Source organism: Halichoerus grypus, chromosome 4 (genome assembly GCF_964656455.1).
Source record: "Halichoerus grypus chromosome 4, mHalGry1.hap1.1, whole genome shotgun sequence".
NCBI lineage: Eukaryota > Metazoa > Chordata > Mammalia > Carnivora > Phocidae > Halichoerus > Halichoerus grypus.
Window position 1 is genome coordinate 160,051,363 of NC_135715.1, and position 25,264 is coordinate 160,076,626.

Genomic DNA, 25,264 nt, shown 5'->3' on the forward strand with positions numbered 1-25,264 from the left:
CTGGAAGCTCTTTTCTAAGACTTGTTTTTTGAGAGAGAGAGAACAAGCAGGGGGGAGAGGGGAGCAGGGTCCCGGCTGAGCTGGGAGCGTGATGTGGGGCTCGATCCCAGGACCCTGGGATCATGACCCAAGCTGACAGCAGACACTTTACTGAGCCACCCAGGTGCCCCATGGAAGCTTTTCTGTTATTTCTTACCAGTCCTGAATGAGAATAGGACCTGAAGCCATTTGCAGTATCCCACTCGGGGGGTATTTGAATGGGAATAAAGGGAGAAAAAAATTGGGGGCCAATCTCTAGTTCTTTGTATTCTGTAAAATTTGGATTCATTACATTTGTTTTCAAGAAGGCAGGCAGAAGCCCCGATGCTGGCAATCCCTAAAATGGAAACAAAGCTAAATATTTCCAAAGACTTAAAGGAAACCTCCAAAAATGGAAATATATACAGGAAGAACAACAGTGCTAAAAACAAACTGTACAGGGGCGCCTGGGTGGCTCAGATGGTTAAGCGTCTGCCTTCGACTCAGGTCATGATCCCAGGGTCCTGGGATCAAGCCCCACGTCGGGCTCCCTGCTCAGTGGGGAGTCTGCTTCTCCCTCTCCCTCTATCCCCCTGCTCATGCTGTTTCTCAAATAAGTATTAAAAAAACACACAACACTCTACCTTTAAAAAAAACTGTACAGATTCCTATAAATTTCATAAGCACAAAAAGTTTATTCTAAATAAATCATTTTATACAGTAATTACTGGAAAAAAATGTTCATTACTTTAGCAATTTACTTAAATCAAATTATCCAAGCAAAATAAACAGCAATACAAAAATGTAAGAATTTTACAAAAGCTATACAAAATAACTTATTTAAAAATTAGACTGATACAGTCCATAAAATATCTTCAAGAGAACTATAGATCTATGTAGCTTTTTTTAGGGGGTAAAAGAAGGGATGCTTTAAGGCTTCTTTGAGAGTAATCCTTTTAGCTGGATCATACTCCAACATTTTCTCAATGAGATCAAAGAGAAGCTCATGTTCAGCATCCTGAGAGAGCATAAATTCCTGAAAGGAAAAGAAAAACAGTCAACAGTCTTCAACTACCACTTATCGTAATTTTATTTCTTTACCATAAAGAGAAGGGAAACTCAAGGTTTTAATCATTTAAGTAATGGTCCCAGACTTACCTTCAGAGGTTTACAGCGCCTTGAAACATATCTGCCAGCAGAACTGTGTTCATCCCAGTCTAATCGATCATGATGGAAATATTTACGTTTCCTAAAAGTCAATATCCATTGATGTTTATAATGCTGACAATGAAAACTTAAAACCTCTAGGAAAATGATTGGTTTCATCAATTATTATGTTTTTATAGATCAAAGATTAACACTTTACTAGAGACTTGAAAACAGAGCCTAGTTATTGGCTTCCCAGCAAAGGAATCTGTTATATAAGTGAAAAAGCATTAGGACTTCATTGTTTATATTAAAAAGTTCTAATCAGAATATAATACCAAGTGGTACAAAGGATGGCACCTACTCTTAAATAAAAACATACCTGGTTTTCTGTATCATGTGTTTTGGTAAAGGTCCAAGAATCCTTTCCATCATTGCCAAATGCTCCTTACTATCATGTGTCTAAAACAATAAACAAAACTTGTTAATAAGCACATCGTGTACTTTGTTCTCACTTTGTTCTCATGTAACATAGCTGCTAAATTTCTATTCCATAGAGATCAAAAGAAAGGTGATTACTAAAAAGGGCAAACTGTTAGCAAGTTACAGCTGACAACAAATATTAAGGCCCAAAGAACAAGCTCACCAACGATATCTCCAAAGGAACAGGTAATTGTTTATAATATACGTAAAAAAATTTTTTTAAATGAATTAAGGAAATGCAAATATCCAATAGCATCAGCTACAGAATTTTTATTCCTTTATACTTAACAATTAAGTCTATTAATTAGAAAAGAAACCTAATGCCTAAATGTGCATACTTTGCTTTAAAGTGCTCATTCACATAAATAAGCACTTTTTTTTGAGCAAAACCATTGAAACAGATCACTGTCACTTACTGGAAATACTGTAAACCCAAGGTAGTATTCAATAAGAATACAACCTATACTCCAGACATCACATGGCTGGGACCATCCTAAGGCTGCAAAGCAAAATCAAACTGTTAGAAAAAAACTAGTATTTCTCAAAGACATTAAAAAACAAACATAAGTTCAAAATCCTTAATGTGTTTTTTTTTAAAGACTTTATTAGAGTGGATGCACGTGCCCATCTGTGCGCACAAGCTGGGGGGGGCAGGGGGGCAGAGGGATAAGCAGACTCCCTGCCAAGAGTGGAGCCCCCCATGTGGGCCTCCATCCCAGGACCCTGAGATCATGACCTGCACTGAAGTCAGACGCTTAACTGACTGAACCACCCAGGCGCCCCCTACCCTTATTGTGTTTTAAGTTACTAATCTCTTAAAGGGAAAAAGATTTTAGAAAATCCCCACAAAGAATAAGACTAGAACTATAAATTTTAAAGTTAGCTTCAGGGGCGCCTGGGTGGCTCAATCATTAAGCGTCTGCCTTCGGCTCAGGTCATGATCCCAGGGTCCTGGGATTGAGCCCCGCATCAGGCTCCCTGCTCAGTGGGAAGCCTGCTTCTCCCTCTCCCACTCCCCCTGCTTGTGTTCCCTCTTCTCTCTCTCTGCAAATAAATAAAATCTTTAAAAAGTTAGCTTCAGTAAATATATATACAGGTTTCCAAAGCACAATCAAGTAACTTACCTAAAATAACTTCAGGTGCCCTATAATGCCTTGTAGATACCAGTGTACTATGATGTTCATCATCATATGTTGCGCTTCCAAAGTCTACAACTTTAATATCTGGATTTATTAAAGTACGTTCATCACGTTTCTGAAATCACAAATGATGGGTTAAGGAAGCATAATATTAAGAAGACATAAGATCTTAATTTCAAACAATGAAGTAATACACCTGAAGACTTACCATTTTGGGATTATATGCTTCTGTGTAGTCAGACTGCACAAATAAGATGTTTTCAGGCTTTAAGTCTGTGTGAGTCAACTTGTTATTGTGCAGAACTGAGAATGAAACAGAAAAAGTTGTCATCTGAAAATCAAAAACCTAACCAAACTCAAAAGCCCTACAACAAAAAAACCTCTCTGATGAACATATCCAAAGTTGTCAACATGCAACCGCCTGCTAGAAAACCACCCACTACCCTCAAAGTTAGTCCACCACCAGCTAACTGCTCAAAAAGTGAAGAAGTATTTTTATTCATGAAGCCGAGTTTTGCCTGTTTCCAATGATGGCTTGTAACATTTGTAAAATTGTGTGGATTTTTTTTGGTGGGGAAAGCATAAAGTCTTAAAATCTGTTTTTTTAGCCATTACTTGGAAAGCAGATCCATAAATGAGAAAGATTATCAAAGTCGATGCTACGTTGACGAATATAGAAATGACTACAGTCAAGGACATGAACCTGGACATTGTCATAGAGACCATGAAAGCAAATACCAGAACCATAGTAGCAAGTCTTCTGGGAGAAGTGGAAGTAGTTACGAATCAAGCTAAACTAGTCTTCTATATGACATTATTATGTGATGGACAATATACTACTTAATGAAATGCAAAACTGACCAACAGCTTGTCATCAACATCTTTCATACCTACCCCTTAAGTTAGGCTTGTGTTAGATCCCATTTTTTTCTTAAAAGATCCGAATCAGTCTGGCATTAAATTAGTCTTAATAATCTCAAATTTCTGGAAGATATGCCAAGTACTTACAATTCACTGACTTGCATATCTGATATGCCATCTTCCTGATATGATCCAGATGAAATGGCAGAAAACCATTTTCCTTAATGAAGTCATAAGTACTAAGTCCTAATAGTTCAAACACAATGCAAATGTGACCATGATGCTCAAACCACTCCAACATCTGGACACAGCGGCTATAAACACATGAAAAATAACTGAGTACAGATTCTCACAATTCAAATCTACCTGAGAGCATTTTCTGAGTTCTACTTTGATACTTACAATGTACTACTGGGGTCTGTTGTATTCAGGTGTTCCAGAACTTGTATTTCTGAGCGAGCAGCTTCACAGTATCTATCCACATTTTTAACTATTTTTACTGCTACATGTCTACCTCCTCTGTTAGAGAGAATTAAGTTAAAAAAAAAATGTTAAAAATGATGTCCTCTTCCATTTCTCTATCACTCTTTTCAAAGTGTACTTCTAGTTTGATCCACTGTATTTGTTTTCTTGAATTTATGGTCTAGCATTCAGTTTTATCTGACTATACGTTAAGTACTCTCTTCTAATTGCAACTCACTGTAAGCAACGAGAATGATCTTTAGCTATATGGTGGAATCAGATAATACAAATACATGTTGAATGACACAATTTTTTTTTCATCAAACCACCACTCACATGATTTCTTTTTTTGGTCCTTCAACTAAACTATATTTAATAGCTGTAATGTAACAAGAATATTGGGATATCACCACTTCAATTTGCAGCCCAACTAAGACTCAAAACACTATGTAAAACAGTTTTCTTGTAGTACCTGTCACTGGCAAATATTAAATTCTTCGCTTTGTCTAGGTTACCAGAAAAGTTGGGATATGGGAGGGGCATAGTAAGGAGCTCTACTTCTCAGGGCCTTACTAACCAAGAATAGGAAGCCCTTCCCAATAATTCACTTAGAAAAGCTCCGCCATTCAGAAGGGGGGAAAATTCAAATAGGAAACAAAAAAGATAATGGAAAAATTTCTTACACTATCTCAAGAAATTTCAACCAGTAGGAGTGCCTGGGTGGCTCAGAGTACCGCATTGGGCTCTCTGCTCGGTGGGGAGCCTGCTTCTCCCTTTCCCTCTGCCTGCCGCTCCCCATGCTTGTGCTATCTGACAATAAATATAATCTTTAAAAAAAAAAAATTTCAACCAATAGTTTGAAAGGCACAAATAAACATGTGATACCAATTTAAAAGAGTTCTCAACCCTAGCTATTTTATCAATTATAGCATTCATTATGTTATGAATTATAGCATTTTCTAAATAGAGATTCCTAGGTAACTACCCTGAAGACTGTGTCAATATGTCTTGGGTAAGCCCAGTTCCAAATACCCCTAACATAAAACCAAGGCTGTGGCAAGTTCTGATTTGGATCACTGATATGGGGGGGGGGGGGGGGGCGGTGTGTGCACAAGACTGTCACAACAACTGTGTCCAGTGGGACAACAAAATACTTCCTAATAAAATCCGTCCTCAAAATCAAAGACTACATATAATAGCTAATGTTTAATAATCTAAAGGGCTGGTACCTTTTTCTTTTTTTAAAGATTTTATCTATCTCAGAAAGGTAAGAGAGCAAGCACACACCAGTAGGGGGGCTGTGGGCAGAGGAAGAGGGAGCAGCATACTCCCTGTGGGCAGGGAGCCCAACGCAGGGTTTGATCCCAGGACCCTGAGATCATGACCTGAGCCAAAGGCAGATGCTTAACCAACTGAGCCACCCAAGTGCCCCTAAAGGGCTGGTACCTTTAACTGGGAGTTTCCTAAATCAAAGTCAAAAAACCAAGTGAAAGTATGTAATAATATATCTAACTTATGGTCAGGCAATATTCCAAAGCTAAAAAAATTCTCTACTACTGCTGACAGCCCCAAATGCAGTCTCAGGCTAGGAAACTTACGCTTTATGATCAATGCACTCCACGACTTTTCCAAAAGCTCCTTCTCCTAAAGTATCAACAATTTCATCTAAAAGAGAGAAATAAATCTCAGTTATACCAAGAAGTGGAAATAGTTTACTTATCATAATAAATGCTATCAATGCAGATTATTCTAGTTGATGCTACAAATTTCCTTATCACTAGACATTTATTGGTCAACACTGTCAAAAAACATTTATAACTAGTTTTAGGTCTAATTTCATTCTTAAGCTCATTTTATTAACTTGATTTACTGTTCTGGAAGTTCTGCTTAACAAATATTAAATTTCTAAAGAAAGAAAAAAAAACACAGTCCCCCCCCACCAAAAGAAATGAAAAACAAACAAACAAAAAAACAGAGAAAGAAAAGATTTCCAAATCCCTGAAATCTTTATATATAGATTATGTTATCTGAAAAGTTAATAAGTGTTGAAAAATATTCTATACATCTTGCACTTAGTACGTCTCCACTCTGACAGATCAGGTGACCCTCCTCATCATCCTCTACACTCCTGGTTCTTTTCCTTCGGTGACTCTTCTGGAAACGTCAAGTGGGCGGCACCAAGATCATCCAGCCAATCAATATACCCGAGTGAATTCAGGGCAGAATACGAAATTCATTCAGCGGGGAGATATTCAGGCATTCAGATACGCGCCAGGCCACAAACGGTTGGCAGGAGCAATTTCAAATTCAGTCCCCAGAAATTCACAGGGCACATAGTTTATGTTAACAGGAGAAAAACATGGCAAGGAACAGATTTTCAGATAAGATACTCAAAGTGGCAAGGCAACAAAACATAATACAATTGTTTTTCTTAAAAAAAAAAAAAATGCTTAGTTGTAGCATTCACTGAAACATAATTTTAAGTTTCTAGTGTTCTAATTTAATGTTGCAAAATTGTAGGATGTAATCTTTACTTGGTCAAAGTAGACTGTGGCCACATTAAGATTTCCTAGCTAATCTAAGAAAACAAATATTAAAACAGTAAATAAAATTAAAGTCCTTATTTTGGGGAGGAAAAAAAAATTTGGCATACAAGAATAACACTATGTCATTTTAAATGTCATCTGAACTGATCTTCAAATTAACCCATTACCCATAATATTCAAATGTTAAGTGATTTGCTTAGTGAAAAAATTAGAGCATGCTTTGCTAGAAAAAGGCATGCCTAAACCCTCAACCATACAAAAATAAAATGCTTATTCTATTGTGACAAGACTTCAATTTATCAAATCAAATTTCCTGAAATACCATAAAAATAAACTAATCTAAGTTAATTACCTCCGCTGATTCACTGGAATGACAATTAGTTGCCAACTATTAATAAAATGTTACTATAAAACCTAGTATGTACTGTATTTCAGCAATTTTCTATTCAATGCACAAACACAGAAAGAATCCAAGTTCAATTGACATGACTTCTTTTTAAACAGAACTTTCTCAAATGATCAAACACAAATTCAAATATTACTGTTCCACGTGGGAAATAAACTTTACAAAATGTTTTAAAAGAGCTCATACCCCATGTGAACGATGATGTGAAGTACTGTGGTGAATCCTGTGTTTGCTTTTATAACTACTTCTTCCACTTCTCCCAGAAGACTTGCTACTATGGTTCTGATATCTTTCATGGTCTCTATGACGATGTCCAGGTTCACATCCTTGACTGTAGTCATTTCTGTATTCATCAATGTAGCGTCGACTATGATAATCTTTCTCATTTATGGATCTGCTTTCCAAGTAATGGCTAAAAAAAATAAATTTTAAGACTTTATGCTTTCCCCACCAAAAAAATACACACAATTTTACAAACGTTACAAGTCATCTTTGGAAACAGAAAGGAATGGGATTCATCGTTACTTAAATTTAAGTGATACTATAATTTTAATCAGGAAAATATAACCCCCTCACACACTTTTACTGAGACATAGTTGACATACTGCATTAGTGAAATGTATTTTTATATTGAGACACTGTAAGTACCATCCTTACCTATCAGATGTTTTAGAGTGATTATATTTGCAGCGCTTGTTCTCCCGGGCACTGCTATGGGATCTCTTCTTTCTTTTATGACTGCTACTGCTTCTCCATTTTCCACAGTCCCAATCTTTTTCATCCCAATCAGGACAGTAAGTTCTTTTTGAGTGCCTCATCTACATAAAAAGACAAGTTTTCCCAGTTAAGCTGTATCCCACCTGTCAACATTGAGCAGTTCAATGAAACTCTTCTTTGCAAATTCACTCTAGTTGTGACTTTTTTCTTTTGTTTTAAATTTTTTTAAAAGATTTTTAAATAATCTCCACACCCAATGTGGGGCTGGAACTCACAACAAGGAGATCAAGCGTCTCACGCTCTACTGATTCAGTCGGACCGGTGTCCCTCAAATGTTCTTTTAAATCCAAGTTCAAAAGTCATTGTCAACCAATCTAAAATCATTGATAAATCCAATGAGTGCACTGTGTGCCAAACTGTGGAGTCCAAAACTCTACTAATAGGTGTTATGCATTATCCACCTTATGCTAAGATTTACTGAAAACAGGTAGGAAAAGAAGAGGGGTGGGGGCCAGAAAATCCAATTTATCAATTCTGGTAAAAATCTTACTCCTTTCCTGTCAGCTGCACAAATTTACTATAGGTCCATATATGTAACCCTCCCCATTTAAATGTTTATCAGAAACTAGCCTCCAACTCAAATGCAATCATAAATGTTCTTTGCGACAGAACCCTCATTATTATTTCCGTAAAGCAGATAAATCGATCAAACTACCAACGTCTTTTACTATACACAGCAGTCAACGGTGGCATTAGAAAACCACGAAATACCATCTTTTGGGGTACCCAGAACATGCTATTTGTAACAAAACCTACCTTATTCTAAAAGCAATCATATTATCAATTTAGGGGACGGGAGCGCCTTCCTTCCAGTAATGTTTCGAACCAAAATCAACTACCGTTCTTACCAGTACAAACTGCTGGGACTCCACCACGTCTTAAACATAACTGAATCAAAACACTCCAACTGTTCCCTAGGGGTTTGGGGGGTAAGGGGGCGCAAAAATTCCAACGCATAAAATGTCTCAAGCCTGACTTCTCTCACACGCTCCTTCAAATACACCCTATTATTTCTGGCTTCTCCGGGTCCCTAAATGTCATTTGTTAACGCCACCGAGGGGAAAGGCACTCGCGGTTTTCACTCGAATCTTTCCAAGACTAGTCTAGACGTTCGGTGATACCGCCTCATATCAGGTCAATGTGTTCTCTCCATTTGCTACAAGAGAGTGACACGCACATTCCAGGACCCAAGTAAACACCACCCCCAGCAGGAAGCTTCGCCTCCTCCGCCCCGCCGCCATCTTACAGATCCGCCGAGGTGGCCAAGGCCGTCGCCAACAAAATGGCGCCTATGGGCGCCTGGCCCAGCCTCCCGACCTAGCAGTCGCTCACTACCCCTCGCCAGTGTCTGGGGCGTCGCGCTTCAAGGAGAAACTCGCGGCAACAGGCTCGGCAGAGAAGGGAAGACAAGCCCGCCGCCTTCGTGCAACCCGGGGGTGAGAGAAAAAAAGGGTCGTCGTGTCGGGGATTACAGGCAGCCAACAAGCGAAAAGAGAGCTCTCGAGGCACAGAAAAAGGGCCCTGACACCTAGCCCGCTTCCTCCTGCGTCTTACCGTCCAGGCCAGAGAGTCCAAGCCAAAGGAGACGAAGTTTGCAACGCGAAAACGGGAAAAGCCCAACTTACTGCGACGGGCTCCAACAACAAAATGGAGCTGACAGCCGCAGCGTCGGGACTCTACTCGAAAACAGTGGTGACGCGGCGAGCGCGTCCCCCCGCGGGGCGGGGCGGGGCGGGGCGGGGCCGGCGGCGCCTGCGCCCCGGGAGGGAGGGAGGCGAGCGGTGGCCGCCGTGTGCGCAGGCGCCGGGTCCGGAACCCGAAGACAGAAGGTGGAGGTGGGGAAGTCGGCCTTGGCTGTCGTGTCGGCCATGTTGGCGACTGTCTAGGTCTGAGGAAACAATGTAAGTAATGGGGAGAGGAGTCTCGAAGGTGCTCATTAAAAGTGGTACTTGGGAACGCTGGGTACAAGAAAAAGTGAGGGAAGCATGATACTAAATAGCCTGTCCCCTGATCACCTTCATCATGTAGCTGTAAATTAGTAATTGTCTGGATTTCGGCTTTTGCTAAGGTTCTGAGACCTATTTAAAACTAGTTAAGTCTTTAGTGGTTAGGACTCACACTGAAATTGGATTGGAAAGATTTTTCTCAAGGTTTTTTTTTTTTTTAAAGATTTTATTCATTTATTTGACAGAGAGAGACAGTGAGAGAGGGAACACAAGCAGGGGGAGTGAGAGAGAGAGAAACAGGCTTCCCGCTGAGCAGGGAGCCCGATGTGGGGCTCGATCCCAGGACCCTGGGACCATGACCTGAGCTGAAGGCAGACGCTTAACGACTGAGCCACCCAGGTGCACCTTTTCTCAAGGTTTTAAAAAGTTGAAGAAAGGAGTGGGCAAGAGGTAGGAAACAGGAAGTGGGGACCCTTCATAGTTAAACATTTTGGCATTAAGTCAGTGCTCTGCAGTAAGGCCGGATGAACTCTAAAAGGGGAAATGGAAGGTCGTGAAGAAAAAGTGTCAGGAACAACCTCTGAACAACAAAATCCTCAAACTACACTTTAATACAGCAGTGTAATTGCCAAGCCTGACCCCACGCCCTTCCTCCATTTTGTCTCATGTTTACTCATTCCAAACTTAGTGGAAAACGTATAAAATTAAACATCACAACGAAGCATAATTTTACTGTTCACACTTGCACAGGAGAGCAACATAATGTAGCCAGCCCTACACAGATGCACAATTACTGGGTAAGAAGTGATGAGGAATACGTATTTCTAAATTTCTATGGTAGTTTGCGTTTCTTAAGCCCCTTCTCTCAATGGTTTTAAAAACAATACTTATAAAACCATTAATACTTATAAAACCATTAATACTTAAATCTTTATTTTGGGGCCAGGGTCACCAAATAGAAGGTAAATATTTCAGAAGGAGAGATTCATAATATTCATAAATTCACAATAACTTGTGAAACTCAGGATGCATTTAGCACCTTTAAATGTTAAGCAAATCTAGGGAATCCCCATCTTTGGAGGATAATAGCATAGTGAGCTAGTTATTGTGCTAAGCACTGTACATACGTTCTCAATCCTAACAATCTAGGAGATGGGCATCGACTATATTCTGCTATTACAGGTAAAAGTTGCAGTGAAGGACTAGAGAGAGCAGAAATCCCCACAGTAAGATTACAAGGGTGAAAGGCAATGGACATTGGAAAAGTCTTGTATATACTACCGAAATTAGTTTACAAAATGGTTTTTAAATTTAGCAAACTCTCGGGGCCCCCGGGTGGCTCAGTCGGTTAAGCGTCTGCCTTCAGCTCAGGTCATGATCCCAGGGTCCTGGGATTGAGCCCCACATCGGCTCCTTGCTCAGCAGGGAACCTGCTTCTCCCTCTCCCTCTGCCTGCTGCTCCCCCTGCTTGTGCTGTCAACTAAATAAATAATTTTTTAAAAATTTAGCAAACCCTCCTACCTAACCAATTACTAACTTGGTATTTACCCAGTTTCATTTATGAAATTATTTTGTGTGTTCTTTAGTGCATGTTGTTGGTTGTTTTGGGGTGGCACTATGTCCCTCCAATTCATGTTTAAGTCTTAACTCTCACTACCTCAGATTGTGACTTATTTGTAGGGCCTTTACAGACGTCCTTAAGGTTAAAATGAGGTCATTAGGGTGGGTCCTAAACCCACTTTAAAAATCTTTTTAAAGAGATTAGGACACAAGCACTCAGGATTATATGAAGATAGAAGGGTCATCTGCCAGCCAAAGTGAGACCTTAGTGTACACAACCCTGCCCACACCTTGATCTAACTTCTAGTCTGTATAACAGAATTTTAAGTTACCCAATTTCTGGTACTTTGTTATGGCAACCCTAACAAACTAATATAGTGCAAAGATTTAAAAATGGTATTTTGGAGGAAACTTGCAACTTTATTCCCTAACTAGTGAAGTTGAACGTTTTCCCTTTTCTCATTACTTGCCCATTCATACCTCATGGCTTTTTTGAATATACAGTTTTCCTTTGTCCTTGAAGTTTTTTAATTGCAAGGTTTTCAGTTTTCATGTAGTTAAACTTGTTCCATCTTTACCTTTGTCATGTTTGTAAACTGAGAAATTCTTTCCTCTTCAGAGACGTTTCTTCTTTTTTTTTTTTTTTTAAAGGCATCTGGAATTTTGGTACATCATGTGAGGTGAAATTCTTTTGCTATTTTTCTCCATATAACTTACTGGTTATATTAACACAATTTATGAAATATTTTCTTTTTAATGATTTTGGATTATTTACATTGAGAGAGAGAGCAGAGAGGGAGAAGCAGACTCTCTGCTGAGCAGAGCCCGATGTGGGGCTCTGCGGGGCTCTATCCCAGTACCCCAAGATCCTGATCTGAGCCGAAGGCAGACGCTTAACCAACTGAACCACTCAGGCACCCATGATATTTTTTAAGTAGTCTTTACACCCAATGTGGGGCTTGAACCCACAACCCCGAGATGAGGAGTTTCATGCTCCACCAACTGAGCCAGTCAGGTGCCCCTCATTGTAATTTGTTTTTAAAAATTCACATTGTTTATTCTAGATTTGCTTTAGTTATTATATTGAGTTCCCATCCCTACCTCTATAGTTCGTACAAATTGAATTGAAAGGAACCATTAGTTTTCGTTTAAATTCACTAGTGAAATAGTAACTATAGTAATCTATCCAGTTTGCTAAACTGATTAAAAGTTGAGTCCTATGTATTAAAATTTATCTATTTATATATGTTAGCTTCCTAGAGTGCACTCCCATGGAATAAGCAGTGTTCTATGCACCTTTATATCCAAGCCTGGAAGAAAATAAATTACTTACTAGTTTTGAGCAAAGCAGGGGGAGCAGCAGGCAGAGGGAGAAGCAGGCTCCCCACTGAGCAGGGAGCCCGACACAGAGCTCGATCCCAGGACCCTGGGATCATGACCTGAGCTGAAGGCGGCAGACACATAACCGACTGAGCTACCCAGGCACCCCTGGTTTTAGTTTTTCAAACAAAAAGATGAGAATACGTATCTTTAGAAATACCCAACATAGCTTATATGTTGCTAAACAGATTTGGAAATACCAAGTTTAACCAAGGTATAAATTGTAACTGTTCAATTCACCATTAACCAAAGGCCTACACAGAGCTCTCTTGGGACGCCTGGGTGGCTCAGTGGGTTAAGCACCTGCCTTTGGCTAGGATCATGATCCCAGGGATCTGGGGTCGAGCCCCGCATAGGGTTCCCTGCTTAGAGGAGAGCCTGCTTCTCCCTCTCTCTCTGCTTGTGCTGTCAAATAAATAAAATCTTAAAAAAAAAAAAGCTGTCTTCAAAGAGCTCCAAACCAAGATCTAACAGGATTTAGGTATTCTAATGGATAGGTGCAGGTACATTTTTAGAGTGGTGAAGGAACTATCAAGGCATATATTGATTATATTATCCCTTAAGCTCATCAAGCTCCCTTTGCTATGAAACCATGCTTTTCTGGCAACTTCTGATATTCTAGATCAAAGATTAGCAAATTTTCTTAAAGGGCAAGATAGTAAATATTTTAGGCTCGTAGGCCTTTAGTCTCTGTCACAACCAATCAGTACTGCTGTTGTAGCACAAAGCAGTCAGAAAACATATAAACAAAATGGGCATGGTTGAATTCCATGAAGACTATTTGCAGAAACAGGTGGCCAGCCTGAGGGCTGTAGTTTGCTAACCTCTGGTCCAAATGGGGAGCCATATTACTCTCTTTTTAAAGAGAATTTGGTTGATCAACAATATTCTAGTCTTCTTAGTAGTTTATACGTACTGCCAATTAATAAATGGAACAGAACATCAATCACGCAACTGCCAATGTGATCAGTTTGAACCAGTCAACTCAGTGTGAGTGGACAGAAAACAGTGTTAGGATTTTGATCCTCCTGATGCCTCCAATAGGCCCAAGGTGGGCAGCCAGTCTCTTTATGAGATCTTTATTAACTACACAGACATTATAAGAATGAGCTCTAAAAACCAAAAAACCCACCATATTGGTAGCACTTAAAAAAACAAAAGCAGAGTTTAGAATAAAAACTGAGGGAATGCCAGTCAGTACAAAAACATCTTGACAATCAGTAAAAGCCTCTTAAGAGTAATGACAAAAAATTTCAGTGTCATTCAACTGGAAAAGAAAAATATCAGGTATAAGTGTCAAAACAAATTCTGCCCAAAAGAGGCTTTAATATTAAGTCTAGAAATCTAAATGATTAAATTAAAAGACTGAATCAAAATGTGAAGGCATTAGGGGTACCTGGCTGGCTCAGTAGGCAGAGTATGCAATTCTTGATCTTAGGGTGGTGAGTTCATGCTCCACATTGGGCACAGAGCTCATTTAAAAAAAAACAAAAGTGAGGGGGCGCCTGGGTGGCTCAGATGGTTAAGCCTCTGCCTTCGGCTCAGGTCATGAGCCCAGGGTCCTGGGATCGAGCCCCGCATCGGGCTCCCTGCTCCGCGGGGTGTCTGCTTCTCCCCCTCCTTCCTGCTCGAGCTCTCTCTCACTATCTCTGTCTCTCTCAAATAAAAAAAAAAAAAAAAGTGAGGATATTAGTATAATTGGCACATCAGTTTAGTAGAAGGTATAGATGGTAATAAGAGGATATTGCAAGCTAACATCCAAATTGTAGTTAAGAAAGAAAATATTATTTCGATCAGCTATCTACAGAAATGATACAAACCAAGAAATACCCAAAATCTAACCAAGGTGATCGAAACAGATTGAAGAATATGGTTCTTGATGAGATCAGTGGTATCGCCTGATAAATGATGAGGCCTGATTCGGTGAGAGCCCGGTGATGGAGAGAAAGGTTAGGAGAGCTACTTCCATTTACTCACTACAGAACACTTACACATGTCAGAAGCTTTACACACATTGTTTCATTTAATTCTCCTAATAGTCTTATGAGGGGGATGAGTCTTTAGGGATGAGAAAACTTGGGAGATGTTAACCTGCCTAAAGTTACTAGTAGGAGGTAGAGCTGTGATTCAAACACAGTCCAGGACTCTACAACTGGTGCTCTTAACCAACTAATTGCATTTTCCAAATGGATCACCTGTAGTATTCTGTCCTGCAATACTGTAAATGATAAGCTTTCAAAAATGTTCCATGGGCAAATGAGTTGGGAAATTCTGAGTGCTTACTGTACACTAGGACTTCTCTGAGCCTTTACTGTAAATCTAAAGACTACAGAAAACAGCAAAATGGATTGGCTGGCTTTTCTAGATCATCTCTATCTTGTCCCTACTCTTAACTGTACAAAGTGACTAATTAATGGAAAAGACTACTTCCAGGATATGGACTAGATATGGCAGGAATATGTAATTAGAGTGCTCAAAAATGCCTGGATTTGAGACAGCATTTAAAAATGAATGTTTATATGTAACAAAAAATTAGAAGAGTTTTTAAAAAATTAAACTTAAATACATTAGATTATAGTTATAGTAAAAAATATGCTTTAATAATGGGAATAAAAGCTGTTTGGGCCCCCACGGTACCACCAACTCATAGAAGATCTTAGCTATAAACAGGCAGAAGGATGATGTAATCTCAACATAGTTAAAACTGGGTAAACCACAATAGGTGTGTTCCTTGAATAGTCTGCCAAATATTTTTCCAGATTATAGCTATTGTGCAAATGGATTGGCATGAATAGTTATGTCCTTAATGTGTACATCATTAAGAGGTCGATAGGTCTTCTCATTTACTGGTAACTTCTCCAATTCATCCAGAGTCTCCAGGCCATCTATTACCCTGAAATAGAAACAATAAAAATGTATGAAAATTTCCTTAGATTGAAACATAGTATCCAAATACCTATAGCAATTACAGTTTCCTTAAGAGAAAACGACCATGTCTCATAGTTCTTTGAATTTCCTAGTTAAGTGTGCAATAAAATATTGATTTTCTACCATGGATATTAGCCAAAATTCAGAAACAAAAAATCATTTTTATGCCTTTAGATAATAGCAATGGGTAGGAATATTACCATCAAAGTACTCCCACAGCATAGCTACAAATGGGTCTAATATAACCAGTCATATGATTTTCTTTGCTATCGGAAAGCCCAGAGAAATTATGTATGGTGACACTTATTACTTAGTACTGCCCTATACTAAAGGTCCTGAAGTGAGTGGCTGCTTTACACTTCATTGTTTAAATGTGTTTTTATTTCTTGCATCTGGGCAACAACAAAAAGCAGTAATAGTAAGAGAAGGGAAGATGGGACACTTAAGCCCATTTCCAGCAAGTGTATTTCATGTTACTACAAAGAAAAAAAAATATATAGACAGCTATCCTTCGGGCAAGTTGGTCTAAAACATTTGCTAAGAAAAGGTGGCTTGCTTTATTTATATATTTATTTATTTTAGAGAGAGTGAGTGAAAGAGCATGTGAGTGGGGGGAGAGGGAGAGAGAATCTCCAGCAGACTGGGCTCCATCCCAGGAACCCGAGATCATGACCTGAGCCAAAATCAAGAGTTGGTTGCTTTATGGACTGAGCCACCCAGGCGCCCCCCACCAAAGTCTTTAAATTTTAAGTTTCAAAAACCTTCCCACCTTCTGGGTCAGTAAGAGAAACAGAGGCTATAGGAAACAGATCTCAGGCAAAAAAGGGCATGTAGAATTGAGGCAAGTCAGTCAAGTATTTGGGACACAGGCCCCTTTGAAAACAAATGGAAAGCTATGTACCATCTTCCCAGAAAAACGTGTGTATACACACAGAACACATAATTTCAAGGACTTAAGGGACCTAAGGTTAAGAATCTTTGTTCTTAACTCTCTAGTTCTGTCACAAAACTAGTAACATAAATCTTAGTAATTAATGATCGATAATTCTGAATGGTGGGTTAAAGGAGAAAATGAAAAGAAGGGAACCTGAGTGATCTATATCCAGGCAATTACTACTAGAGGCTGTAATATTTCATTAATTTCACTGAATATTAATCTATAAATTAGATAAATATATATATGGAATGAAAACTAAGAGTTGTTGAGTCTTCTATTTTTAATTAACCTAATTTGGCATCCACACTGTTAAGTGAAAGAAACTCTAGAACTGTGCCTTAGTTTATTGAGCATAGTAAGTATTTGTTAAATGAACAGACAAGCTGACCTCTTGCTGATTTATAAAAGCAATCCCCAGGCATAGTGCTAACTGGGTATTTTGGCAGGGCCTCTAAACACCTCCCTAGGATCCAGGCTCCCCTTCTTACTCATAGGGACCTGATTTTATTGAGAGCAGCAATGTGTCTAGCTGAAAAACATTTCCTACCCTCCCTTGTAGATAAGGGGAGGCCTCATTGCTAAGTTCTGGGTCTTCAGGAAAGCTCTTTAAAAAGGGGCTGACTTGTGGAGCCTACTAAATACATACATACCTACATACCTACATACATACATACATACATACATACATACATAAATAGGGCTGACTCAGCTGGCAAGCACCTCTTGCCCTTCCTCCTCCTTTCTGCCTGGAACACATGTTCTGACTGGAGCTGTGCTGCCCATATTAGGACCATGAGGTGAGCATGAGGATGGAAGATAAAGATGGTTTAGGAAGAACACTGGTGACAGAAGGGAACCACCATCTTAGCCCATCTTTTTGAAGCCACTGTTTTTCAGATCTGTCAGTTGCTGCAAAATGCTATTCATAAGAAGAAATACATTACTGTTAATTTGCGTAATAATCCTTAAAAAAAAGATTGGCTCCTATTTTACAAAATAAAGAAATTAAGGCTTGGTTATAAGTTCCCAAGGTCACAGTGCTGGTAAGTGGTGGACTTACCAGGTATATTTAGCTTTCATACTGCTCCTTCAGTATTATGCTATTATCATAGCCTCTCATATGTATCCCTTGCAATGAAATTCCAAAGAAAACAGTAACCAAAATACTCACTTTCCAAATACTGTGTATTTCATGTCCAAATGTGGCTGCTTGCCATAGGTGATGAAGAACTGAGATCCATTGGTGTTTGGCCCGTTATTAGCCATAGATACAACACCTCTAACATTGTGCTGTAAAAGGCCAAAATATTTAACTGTGTTTTTATATAAATATTCCAAATATAGGACTCAAGCCAAGACCTGTACTTTTTTTTTTTTTTTTTTAAAGATTTTACTTATTTATTTGACAGAGAGGGACACAGTGAAAGAGAGAAAACAAGCAGGGGGAGTGGAGAGGGAGAAGCAGGCTTCCTGCGGAGCAGGGAGCCCGATGCGGGGCTCGATCCCAGGACCCTGGGATCACGACCTGAGCCGAAGGCAGACGCTTAACGACTGAGCCACCCAGGTGCCCCAAGACCTGTACTTTTTAAGGGACCAAGAAAACATTTAATCAGCTTCTATTAGGGCTAACCCGAATGTTCACTTTCTGTATTATCTGTATTTCAAAAACTTGTACGTAAATTGTTTATGTATCAAATCATATGCCTCAGTTAATTTCATTTTCACTTTGGAGGAGTATAGCCACAAACATTTTTCGCAATACCAAGGTATAATAGACATCCTTACATTTATATTAAGGAACATGCTGGCATGAAACGATCAGGCAGACAACAAAACCAAAATCCCCATAAGCTCTTCACACATACACTGGACTCTGGCTAGTTTCTTTATCTGTAAAACAAGGGAGGGAGGTTGGACTAGTTCAGGGGTTTATTCGTAATTCAAATGCTCACAAGGGTCAGCAGATAATAAATTGATTAACTGGACAGAATGTACACATTAGGGAGCGATGGAGTCTGGCAAAAGGAATGGTATATCTCTTACCTAATAGCACTAAAAAATTTTTGAAACCAATGGCCATTGAGAATACATCTGTGGATCCCACCCAAGGGCAGTCAGTTCATGACCCAGGACTGGATGATCTAAGGGAAGGTCTCCTACAGCTCAAATATTCATGATACTATTTGTTATACAGGGACTGTTTAAAGAATTAAAAGGACTTTATTGATAAGACTGAAGACATGACAGAACTGTGTTATAAGGAGGTGCTGCAATAAATAATGGTCACTCTCTTTTTAGCTATTCATCAGGAAACACTAATGAGACAAGCAATAGAAATAAAGCTATATCAAGATATTAATGCTTTGATGGACATTAAGGAGGGCATGTGATGTAATGAGCACTGGGTATTATATAAGACTGATGAATCACAGGCCTGTACCTCTGGAACCAATAATACATTATATGTTAATTGAATTTAAATAAAAAATGTGAAAAAAGATATTAATGCTTTATTGTCTTCCTAAAAGGTGACTCCCAAATGTTACATTTGATACATACACAAGAATGTATGTACCACTTATAACTTAATAAAATACTCATTAACCTACTTCTAAGATAATTTACCAAACTGTTGCGTATGCCTATGTACTCATCTATTACCTCAACTTCTCCAAGAGAGAACCACTATTCTATCTTTATACATGCCTAAAAAATATATTTTTTTCTTTTGTTTCTGAGCTCTCTAAGATAGTATCATACTATCTGTAGTCTTCTGGGAAATGCTATTTATACCATCATTATGTTTCTAAGATTTACACATGAATGTGTAGCGGTAGTTGTGATTTTTACTGCTGGGTAATATTACACAACTGAATATAATTTTCATTTTATGATCAGTGGACATTTGGGTTGTTTTTAGATTTTTGCTATTAAAATAGCACTCTAGGAACACTCTTGTACTGTTTCCTGATGCACATGTACAAGAGTTTCTGGAGGGTAAACATTTGGGAATGGAATTGCTGGGTCAGAGTATGTAAATACTCAATACACACCCTCAACTCTGGTATATAAAGGTTCTTAACCCTAACTGTAGGAATCACGCAGGAACCCTGAAGTATAATTTAGGTCCTAATCGGGCCTATTCTTTTTCTATTTAGGGGGTGTAAGGCCAAAATATTTCATATTTTTAAAACTTCCACAGGTGAGTCTGTATTAACCAGTGTTGAAAACCACTGGTATACAGATTAGTGTTATGGAAGCAGTTATTAATTAATGCCTAAAAAGTTGTTTTGTTTTTAATTCAGGAAAAGGATGACTTATAAACAATTTATCACCTCCCAACCCCAACTCCTATAACAAAAGTAATGTTCCCTTATGAAAGAAAACAAAAAGAAGAAAAAATAAATTACTCCTAGTCCCACCATCCAGACATAAACACTGCAATGGAATTTTTTTCAGAATTGTCCTGGATATATTTTAATGTGACTGAAATATGATGTACTAAATTACATATTCTTATAGAGGAGAATTTCTCTCTTTTTTCTAATTTCTAAAGTTATCATTTTATACAGATACAAAGTTTAAAAGACCACATGATAACTGTCAGCAGATGTCATCTCTGGGAAGTATAACTGATTGATTTAATTTTTTAATTTTAATTTAATTAATTTAAAAAAAAAAAAAACAGGCATGCATTAGTTTCTTATTAAAAAAAAAAAAGGTTCTTGGGGTACCTGGCTAGCTCAGTTGGTGAAGCATGCGACTCTTGATTTCGGGTTTGTAAGTTTGAGCCCCACGCTGGGTGTAGAGATTACTTAAAAATAAAATCTTTTTTTTTTTTTTTTAAAGGAAATTAAAAAGAAAAGCTTCTTTAGAAAGTTTGGAAAATTGAGAAAAAATATGAAAAGAAAAAAAAAAACAGGAAAGGAAATAAAAATCTCTAATTTTACCATGCTATGCACTTCCCTTTAACCTAGTTGGGATCCACCACAGACATTAATTCAGGAATATTCAAACATCAAACAGAAGATAGTAAAAGTTCATATTGATAATGTGCAATACTGCAACCAGGAGGTCTCACAGGCTTTCCTCCCTACTCTCAAAAAAGGCTGGTGATTCATGTCATTCAACATAAATTTTATAGTGAGACATTAAGCCCTTTTGGTACATTACTGATTAAACATTTCAGGTTGGACCCAAAGATAAGCTCACTTAATATCAAGATCCATGTGATTGTGACATTCCAGAATATATTTTAGGCAAGAAATGCAATTTATATTTATATTTTCTCCCTGACATTTATCAAGTGTACTAAGACTACAAAAAAATAATGTTTGTATACTAATGACATTAACTTGTGTTACTACAATGTATGTATTAAAGTTTTCAAGTATAAACAAGGCATGAGAAAATAGATTTTGAAGCACTAGAGATATACCTTAAGATATTCACTATATTCATCCTCAAATTTCTTGCCCCAGATACTGTTACCTCCTCTTCCGGTACCTGTATTACAAGACAGACAAATCAAAAGAAGTATCTAATTTAAAAAAATAAAGTTGAAAAGGTTCATTTTCTAAAACATAAGGGCTATTTTATAACTATTTATTTATTTTTAAAGATTTTATTTATTTGTGAGAGAGAAAGAGCACACAGCTGGGGGAGAGACAGAGGAAGAGGGAGAAGCAGGCTCTGCACTGAGCAGGGAGCCCAACGTGGGGTTTGACCCTAGAATCCTGAGATCATGACCCGAGCCGAAGGCAGACGCTTAACCGACTGAGCCACCCAGGTGCCCTAATAACTTTAAATATAAATAAAATTTGTGGTGCCTAGGTGGCTCAGTCGGTTAAGCGTCTGCCTTTGGCTTTAGTCATGATCCCAGGGTCCTGGGTTCGAGTCCCACATTGGGCTCCCTGCTCAGCAGGGAGTCTGCTTTCCCCTCTGTCCCTCTTCCCGCTCATGCTTGTGCACACACGTGCACTCTCTCACAAAAATAAATAAATTAAAAAAATAAAGATAAAACTTGTTATGTCCTCTCTTCTCAAAATTTCACTTTACAGACCAGAAAAATAAAGTATCTCTACAAAAAAAAACAACTCCTCTATCAGTATTGTTCATATTTTATTTTAAGATGTTATTTATTTATTTTAAGGAGAGAGAGAGAGTGCACGAGCAGGAGGGGCAGAGGGAGAGGGAGAGAGAATCCCAAGCAAACTCTGTGCTCAGTGCAGAGTCTGATGCATGGCTTGATCTCACAATCCCAAGATCACGACCCAAGCCGAAACCAAGAGTCCAGTGTTCAACTGACTGAGCCACTCAAGCACGCCAGTCATATTTTATTTTAAAGATAGATGCCAGTAGCTTCTACTTAAAAATTTCTTGCTATGGTAAGGTAGCCGGGTTATAAAAACTCTATGGGCTTATATCTTTGGTTTTATTTTATAAAAATTAAATAAATTTTATTTACTTAAAAAAATATATTTATATATATATATTTTCTAAGTAGGCTCCAAGCCTAGTCTAGGGGCTTGAACTCACAACCCTGAGATCAAGACCTGGGCCGAAATCAAGAGTCAGATGCTCAACTGACTAAGACACCCAGGCACCTCCCCCCCCAAATATTTTTAATTTGAGTATAGTTGACACACAATGTTACGTTATATATTTTTCTATTTGTCTGCCCTCTTCTTCATACTATATACCCAATTCTCTAGATAGATATTAATGCGGTAACTTACCTGTCGGATCTCCTGTTTGAACCATGAAACCCTTGATATTTCTATGAAATATACAGCCATTGTAGTAATTACTGGCACAAAGAGCCAAAAAATTCTGAAAAGGGTAAAAATAATGATTGGGAAATGGTGTAGCAGAAACACATTTAAAGTAATGAACAAACTGTATTTACTCAAAACACCGTAACAATGCATTTATGTTTTTTAGGCATTACTTTGGATAATGTCACTTTCCTGCCTAAAACACTTGAATGGCTTCCTTCTGTTCTTGGAATAGAATACAGTCATACCTCTACATCTCATGTGTTAATAACTTCTTTCTCTTACTTACTATGTTAACCCCATCATCATTCTGAAAATTCATCCAAAAGAGGTAGGCTTTCCCATCTTGAGGCCTTTGTACTTCTATCTCTATAGCTGGAATATTCTTTTTATCTCTTTCCATGGAGATGCCTTCATTACATTCTGCACTCAGTTTAAGTATCACTTTCTTGCCTAGGCCTGCCCTCAACTTCTTTTAAATAATTCTTTTCCATTAGTCTCTATTTCAATGCTTTGTTTCCTTCAAGGCATTATCATGATCTAGAATCACTTTTTTCTAGAATGACCCTCCCACCTGCCACCAACTTCTTATCTCAGAATGTTAGCTCCATGAGGGCAAGGGATGTCTCTTGTTCATTATTGTATTCCCCTGACAAGATAGCCTTTCATAAATAATTGTTGAATGAATATAGAGAGCTCTTTCCTTCTTTCAAATTTAAATAATTAAAGTAATGTAAGAAACAGTTCTCTTATCTAATATCCTAATGATTATATTTCCTGAGGAAAATAAGTGAAAAGAAAAAGATACCAACCACTCTATGGTTAGAGAAAAATTATCTACCCTTTCTTTGATCCACCTTTAACATCAAAAGTTAAGTGGAAACTAGACCAGAAATTATGATGGCTAGTTTTTCCTGACACTGGTTTTATATACAAGTGTTTATTGTTTTTTAGGTTAGATATTTCAAAATGGTTATCCTGCGGCATTAACTCATTTTTTATATGTACATAATGTACTCACCTCACAAGTTTTGGGTGTTCTCTCACAGAAAACTTCTATTTTAATATCACCTACATCTGTATGCAGTGTCACTGACTAAAAAGGAGAAAAAAATGTAAGAACAAATGAGATTTCTCCATGACTTTATGCACTGTATTATTTCCCCAACTAGATTAAAGATGAGAATCTGAATGAAAACACAAAAAGAAATACCATTTCAGGGATGAACTGTCCACATAGCTGAGAGTAAGCTGTACTTCTTCAAAATTTATTTCAACAGTAGGAAAAAACTCCAGAAGATAAATATGTTAATGTAAAATGCTGTCTACCCTAAACATTTAACAGTAAATATTGTGATGAAAATACTTCTTTTAAGTATGAATTTTTCATCAATAAAAATGAAAACAATGGTTATGTTAGTATTACTGATTTAAATGGCAACTCACCAACATCATTTATATTGAAAAATAGTAAGAAAACAACTTTTCAAAACAAAGTCTCCACCAGTTCCCTTATGTAATTTAATTATGAGAGTGTTAAAAACAATTCCTTTCTTCACTAAAGACAACAATCTTCTGTGTTTCTAGATCCTAAATGTGCAGAGGTAGCCATATTACTCCTTGCTTGCGTTTTGTTTATCTGATGTTCCAGTAACTTGCATTCTTTTTGTTATTCCATTGTGGGGTGGGGGGTTACTCTGAGGCTTCCTTTCTCACTTCTCTTCTTCCAGGAGTATCTAGCAGTCAGAAAGTATGGTGGGGTTGATAGAGGGTAGGAGTGTGTGAGTTGGAGGTAGGGTGAGAGGGAGACAGAGCATTATTCTCATTGCTTTTCTTCTATTTCAAGCTGCTCGTGCTCTCTCTGACAAATAAAATCTTAAAAAAAAAAATTGTACAAAACTTACCATTTTTCTTCTTGATCGTTTCAGAAAGTACTATTGCTTAATTTCTCAGTCTTACCAGAAGTTAGAAAACGTGTCTCTATTCCCAAAAGAGAAAATTAAGTTCATTTTCCTCTCTTAACTCACACATGCTCATTTTTACTGCATATTTAAAAGAAAGAGTCTCGAATAGCATCCCCAAGTAATAAAAATCTGGTTATGGAAACGATGAGAACCTACCCGACTCAAGCCCCTCAATCTCCTACTTCCCCTGTTCACTCTTCTTCAAAAGCCTCCCTGCAACTCTTCCAAGTCAGGTACATTTCCGCCTTGGGGTCTAGACACTGGGTGTTCTCTCTTTGTCTGGAGCACTTAGACTCAGACGTCTGGACAGTTATATTCCTCACGTCCAAGTCTCTGATAACTCTATTTAAAACTGCCTTCACTCTAGTACCTGCCCAATTATCTTTTCCTATAGCACTTATCAATAATACGCTATATATTTTTCTAATTAAGTCTGTTCCAATATCACCCTCCTCGCCCAGTATGCTCACTCGAAGCCCAAGAATTAAAACACAGAGCTTAGCAAGAGTCTCGATAAGTGAATGAAAGAATGAGTGATGTTACTTACCACCTTAGCACAGCTGTTGCTGAAACAGAAAAGATGCCCTTGCATAACACGTTTCGAAATTAGGGTCTTCGGGCTACCGGAAGTCGAGCGCGGGACCCATTAGAGAGAACGCCCCTCACCTGCTCGCCTCCTTCCTTCCTATTTCAAACCAAAATGACTAGAACTAGGAAGACAATGTAATTTGTCCTCACCTGGTACGCTTTTGACAGTGAAAGGGAGCTCTTTTAATAATTATACAAGGACACGAAACGTAAACCGGAACCATTCCGGGCAACCTCTAGCAGTACCTTGGGCTCAGACGTAAAATGGGAAGGACCACTTCCGCCCGGCTCCTCTCTATCCCATCCTGCAAAGCCAGGAGGCCCTGCGCAGGACCGGAAGTGGTGA

The 25,264-nt window shown here is 38.3% G+C and overlaps 2 protein-coding genes and 1 long non-coding RNA gene across 10 annotated transcripts; 1 reads left to right on the plus strand and 2 right to left on the minus strand.

The window, feature by feature from the left end:
• Window positions 1-693: 693 nt before the first annotated feature.
• Window positions 694-9,536, minus strand: CLK1 (CDC like kinase 1). 3 transcript variants are annotated; one of them, XM_036098539.2, is made up of 13 exons: window positions 9,393-9,536; window positions 7,719-7,879; window positions 7,248-7,473; window positions 6,173-6,263; window positions 5,708-5,774; window positions 4,050-4,166; window positions 3,795-3,961; window positions 2,995-3,089; window positions 2,772-2,901; window positions 2,064-2,146; window positions 1,547-1,626; window positions 1,177-1,267; window positions 694-1,054 (listed from the first exon to the last, which is right to left on the minus strand). In XM_036098539.2, exons 2-13 carry the CDS (start codon window positions 7,877-7,879, stop codon window positions 911-913), a joined length of 1,452 nt encoding a protein of 483 aa, XP_035954432.1. In that variant the 5' UTR covers window positions 9,393-9,536; the 3' UTR covers window positions 694-910. The 3 variants fall into 3 exon arrangements, with proteins under 3 accessions (XP_035954432.1, XP_077927297.1, XP_035954433.1); XM_078071171.1 differs by having other exon boundaries at window positions 9,464-9,482; XM_036098540.2 differs by lacking the exons at window positions 6,173-6,263; window positions 7,719-7,879; window positions 9,393-9,536 and having other exon boundaries at window positions 7,248-7,384.
• Window positions 9,537-9,606: 70 nt separating this feature from the next.
• Window positions 9,607-19,091, plus strand: LOC144381648 (uncharacterized). Its single transcript, XR_013447322.1, has 2 exons — window positions 9,607-9,739; window positions 17,999-19,091. It is a non-coding gene; the product is annotated as an uncharacterized LOC144381648 (long non-coding RNA).
• Window positions 15,303-25,248, minus strand: PPIL3 (peptidylprolyl isomerase like 3). Of its 6 annotated transcripts, XM_078071175.1 has the most exons (8): window positions 24,878-25,201; window positions 24,271-24,346; window positions 23,813-24,102; window positions 23,388-23,462; window positions 22,328-22,421; window positions 21,028-21,095; window positions 17,761-17,879; window positions 15,303-15,617 (listed from the first exon to the last, which is right to left on the minus strand). In XM_078071175.1, the coding sequence occupies exons 3-8, from the start codon at window positions 23,819-23,821 to the stop codon at window positions 15,491-15,493; spliced, it is 492 nt and encodes a 163-aa protein (XP_077927301.1). In that variant the 5' UTR covers window positions 23,822-24,102; window positions 24,271-24,346; window positions 24,878-25,201; the 3' UTR covers window positions 15,303-15,490. The 6 variants fall into 6 exon arrangements, 5 of the variants coding, with proteins under 5 accessions (XP_077927301.1, XP_077927300.1, XP_077927302.1 ...); XM_078071174.1 differs by lacking the exons at window positions 23,813-24,102; window positions 24,271-24,346 and having other exon boundaries at window positions 24,878-25,015; window positions 25,165-25,248; XM_078071176.1 differs by lacking the exon at window positions 24,271-24,346.
• Between the last annotated feature and the right edge of the window lie 16 nt (window positions 25,249-25,264).

Excerpts from the sequence above, each read along its gene's own strand:
- CLK1 (XM_036098539.2), bottom strand. The coding sequence starts at position 7,879 with ATGAGGCACTCAAAAAGAACTTACTGTCCTGATTGGGATGAAAAAGAT. Across the intron at positions 7,474-7,718 it reads CACTCTAAAACATCTGATAG|CCATTACTTGGAAAGCAGAT; the intron begins GTAAGGATGGTA and ends TATTTTTTTTAG. Across the intron at positions 2,902-2,994 it reads AAGCATATAATCCCAAAATG|AAACGTGATGAACGTACTTT; the intron begins GTAAGTCTTCAG and ends TTGTGATTTCAG.
- PPIL3 (XM_078071174.1), bottom strand. The coding sequence starts at position 24,922 with ATGCAAGGGCATCTTTTCTGTTTCAGCAACAGCTGTGCTAAGGTG. Across the intron at positions 23,463-24,877 it reads GCAACAGCTGTGCTAAGGTG|TCAGTGACACTGCATACAGA; the intron begins GTAAGTAACATC and ends TCTCCTTTTTAG. Across the intron at positions 17,880-21,027 it reads AATATAGTGAATATCTTAAG|CACAATGTTAGAGGTGTTGT; the intron begins GTATATCTCTAG and ends GGCCTTTTACAG.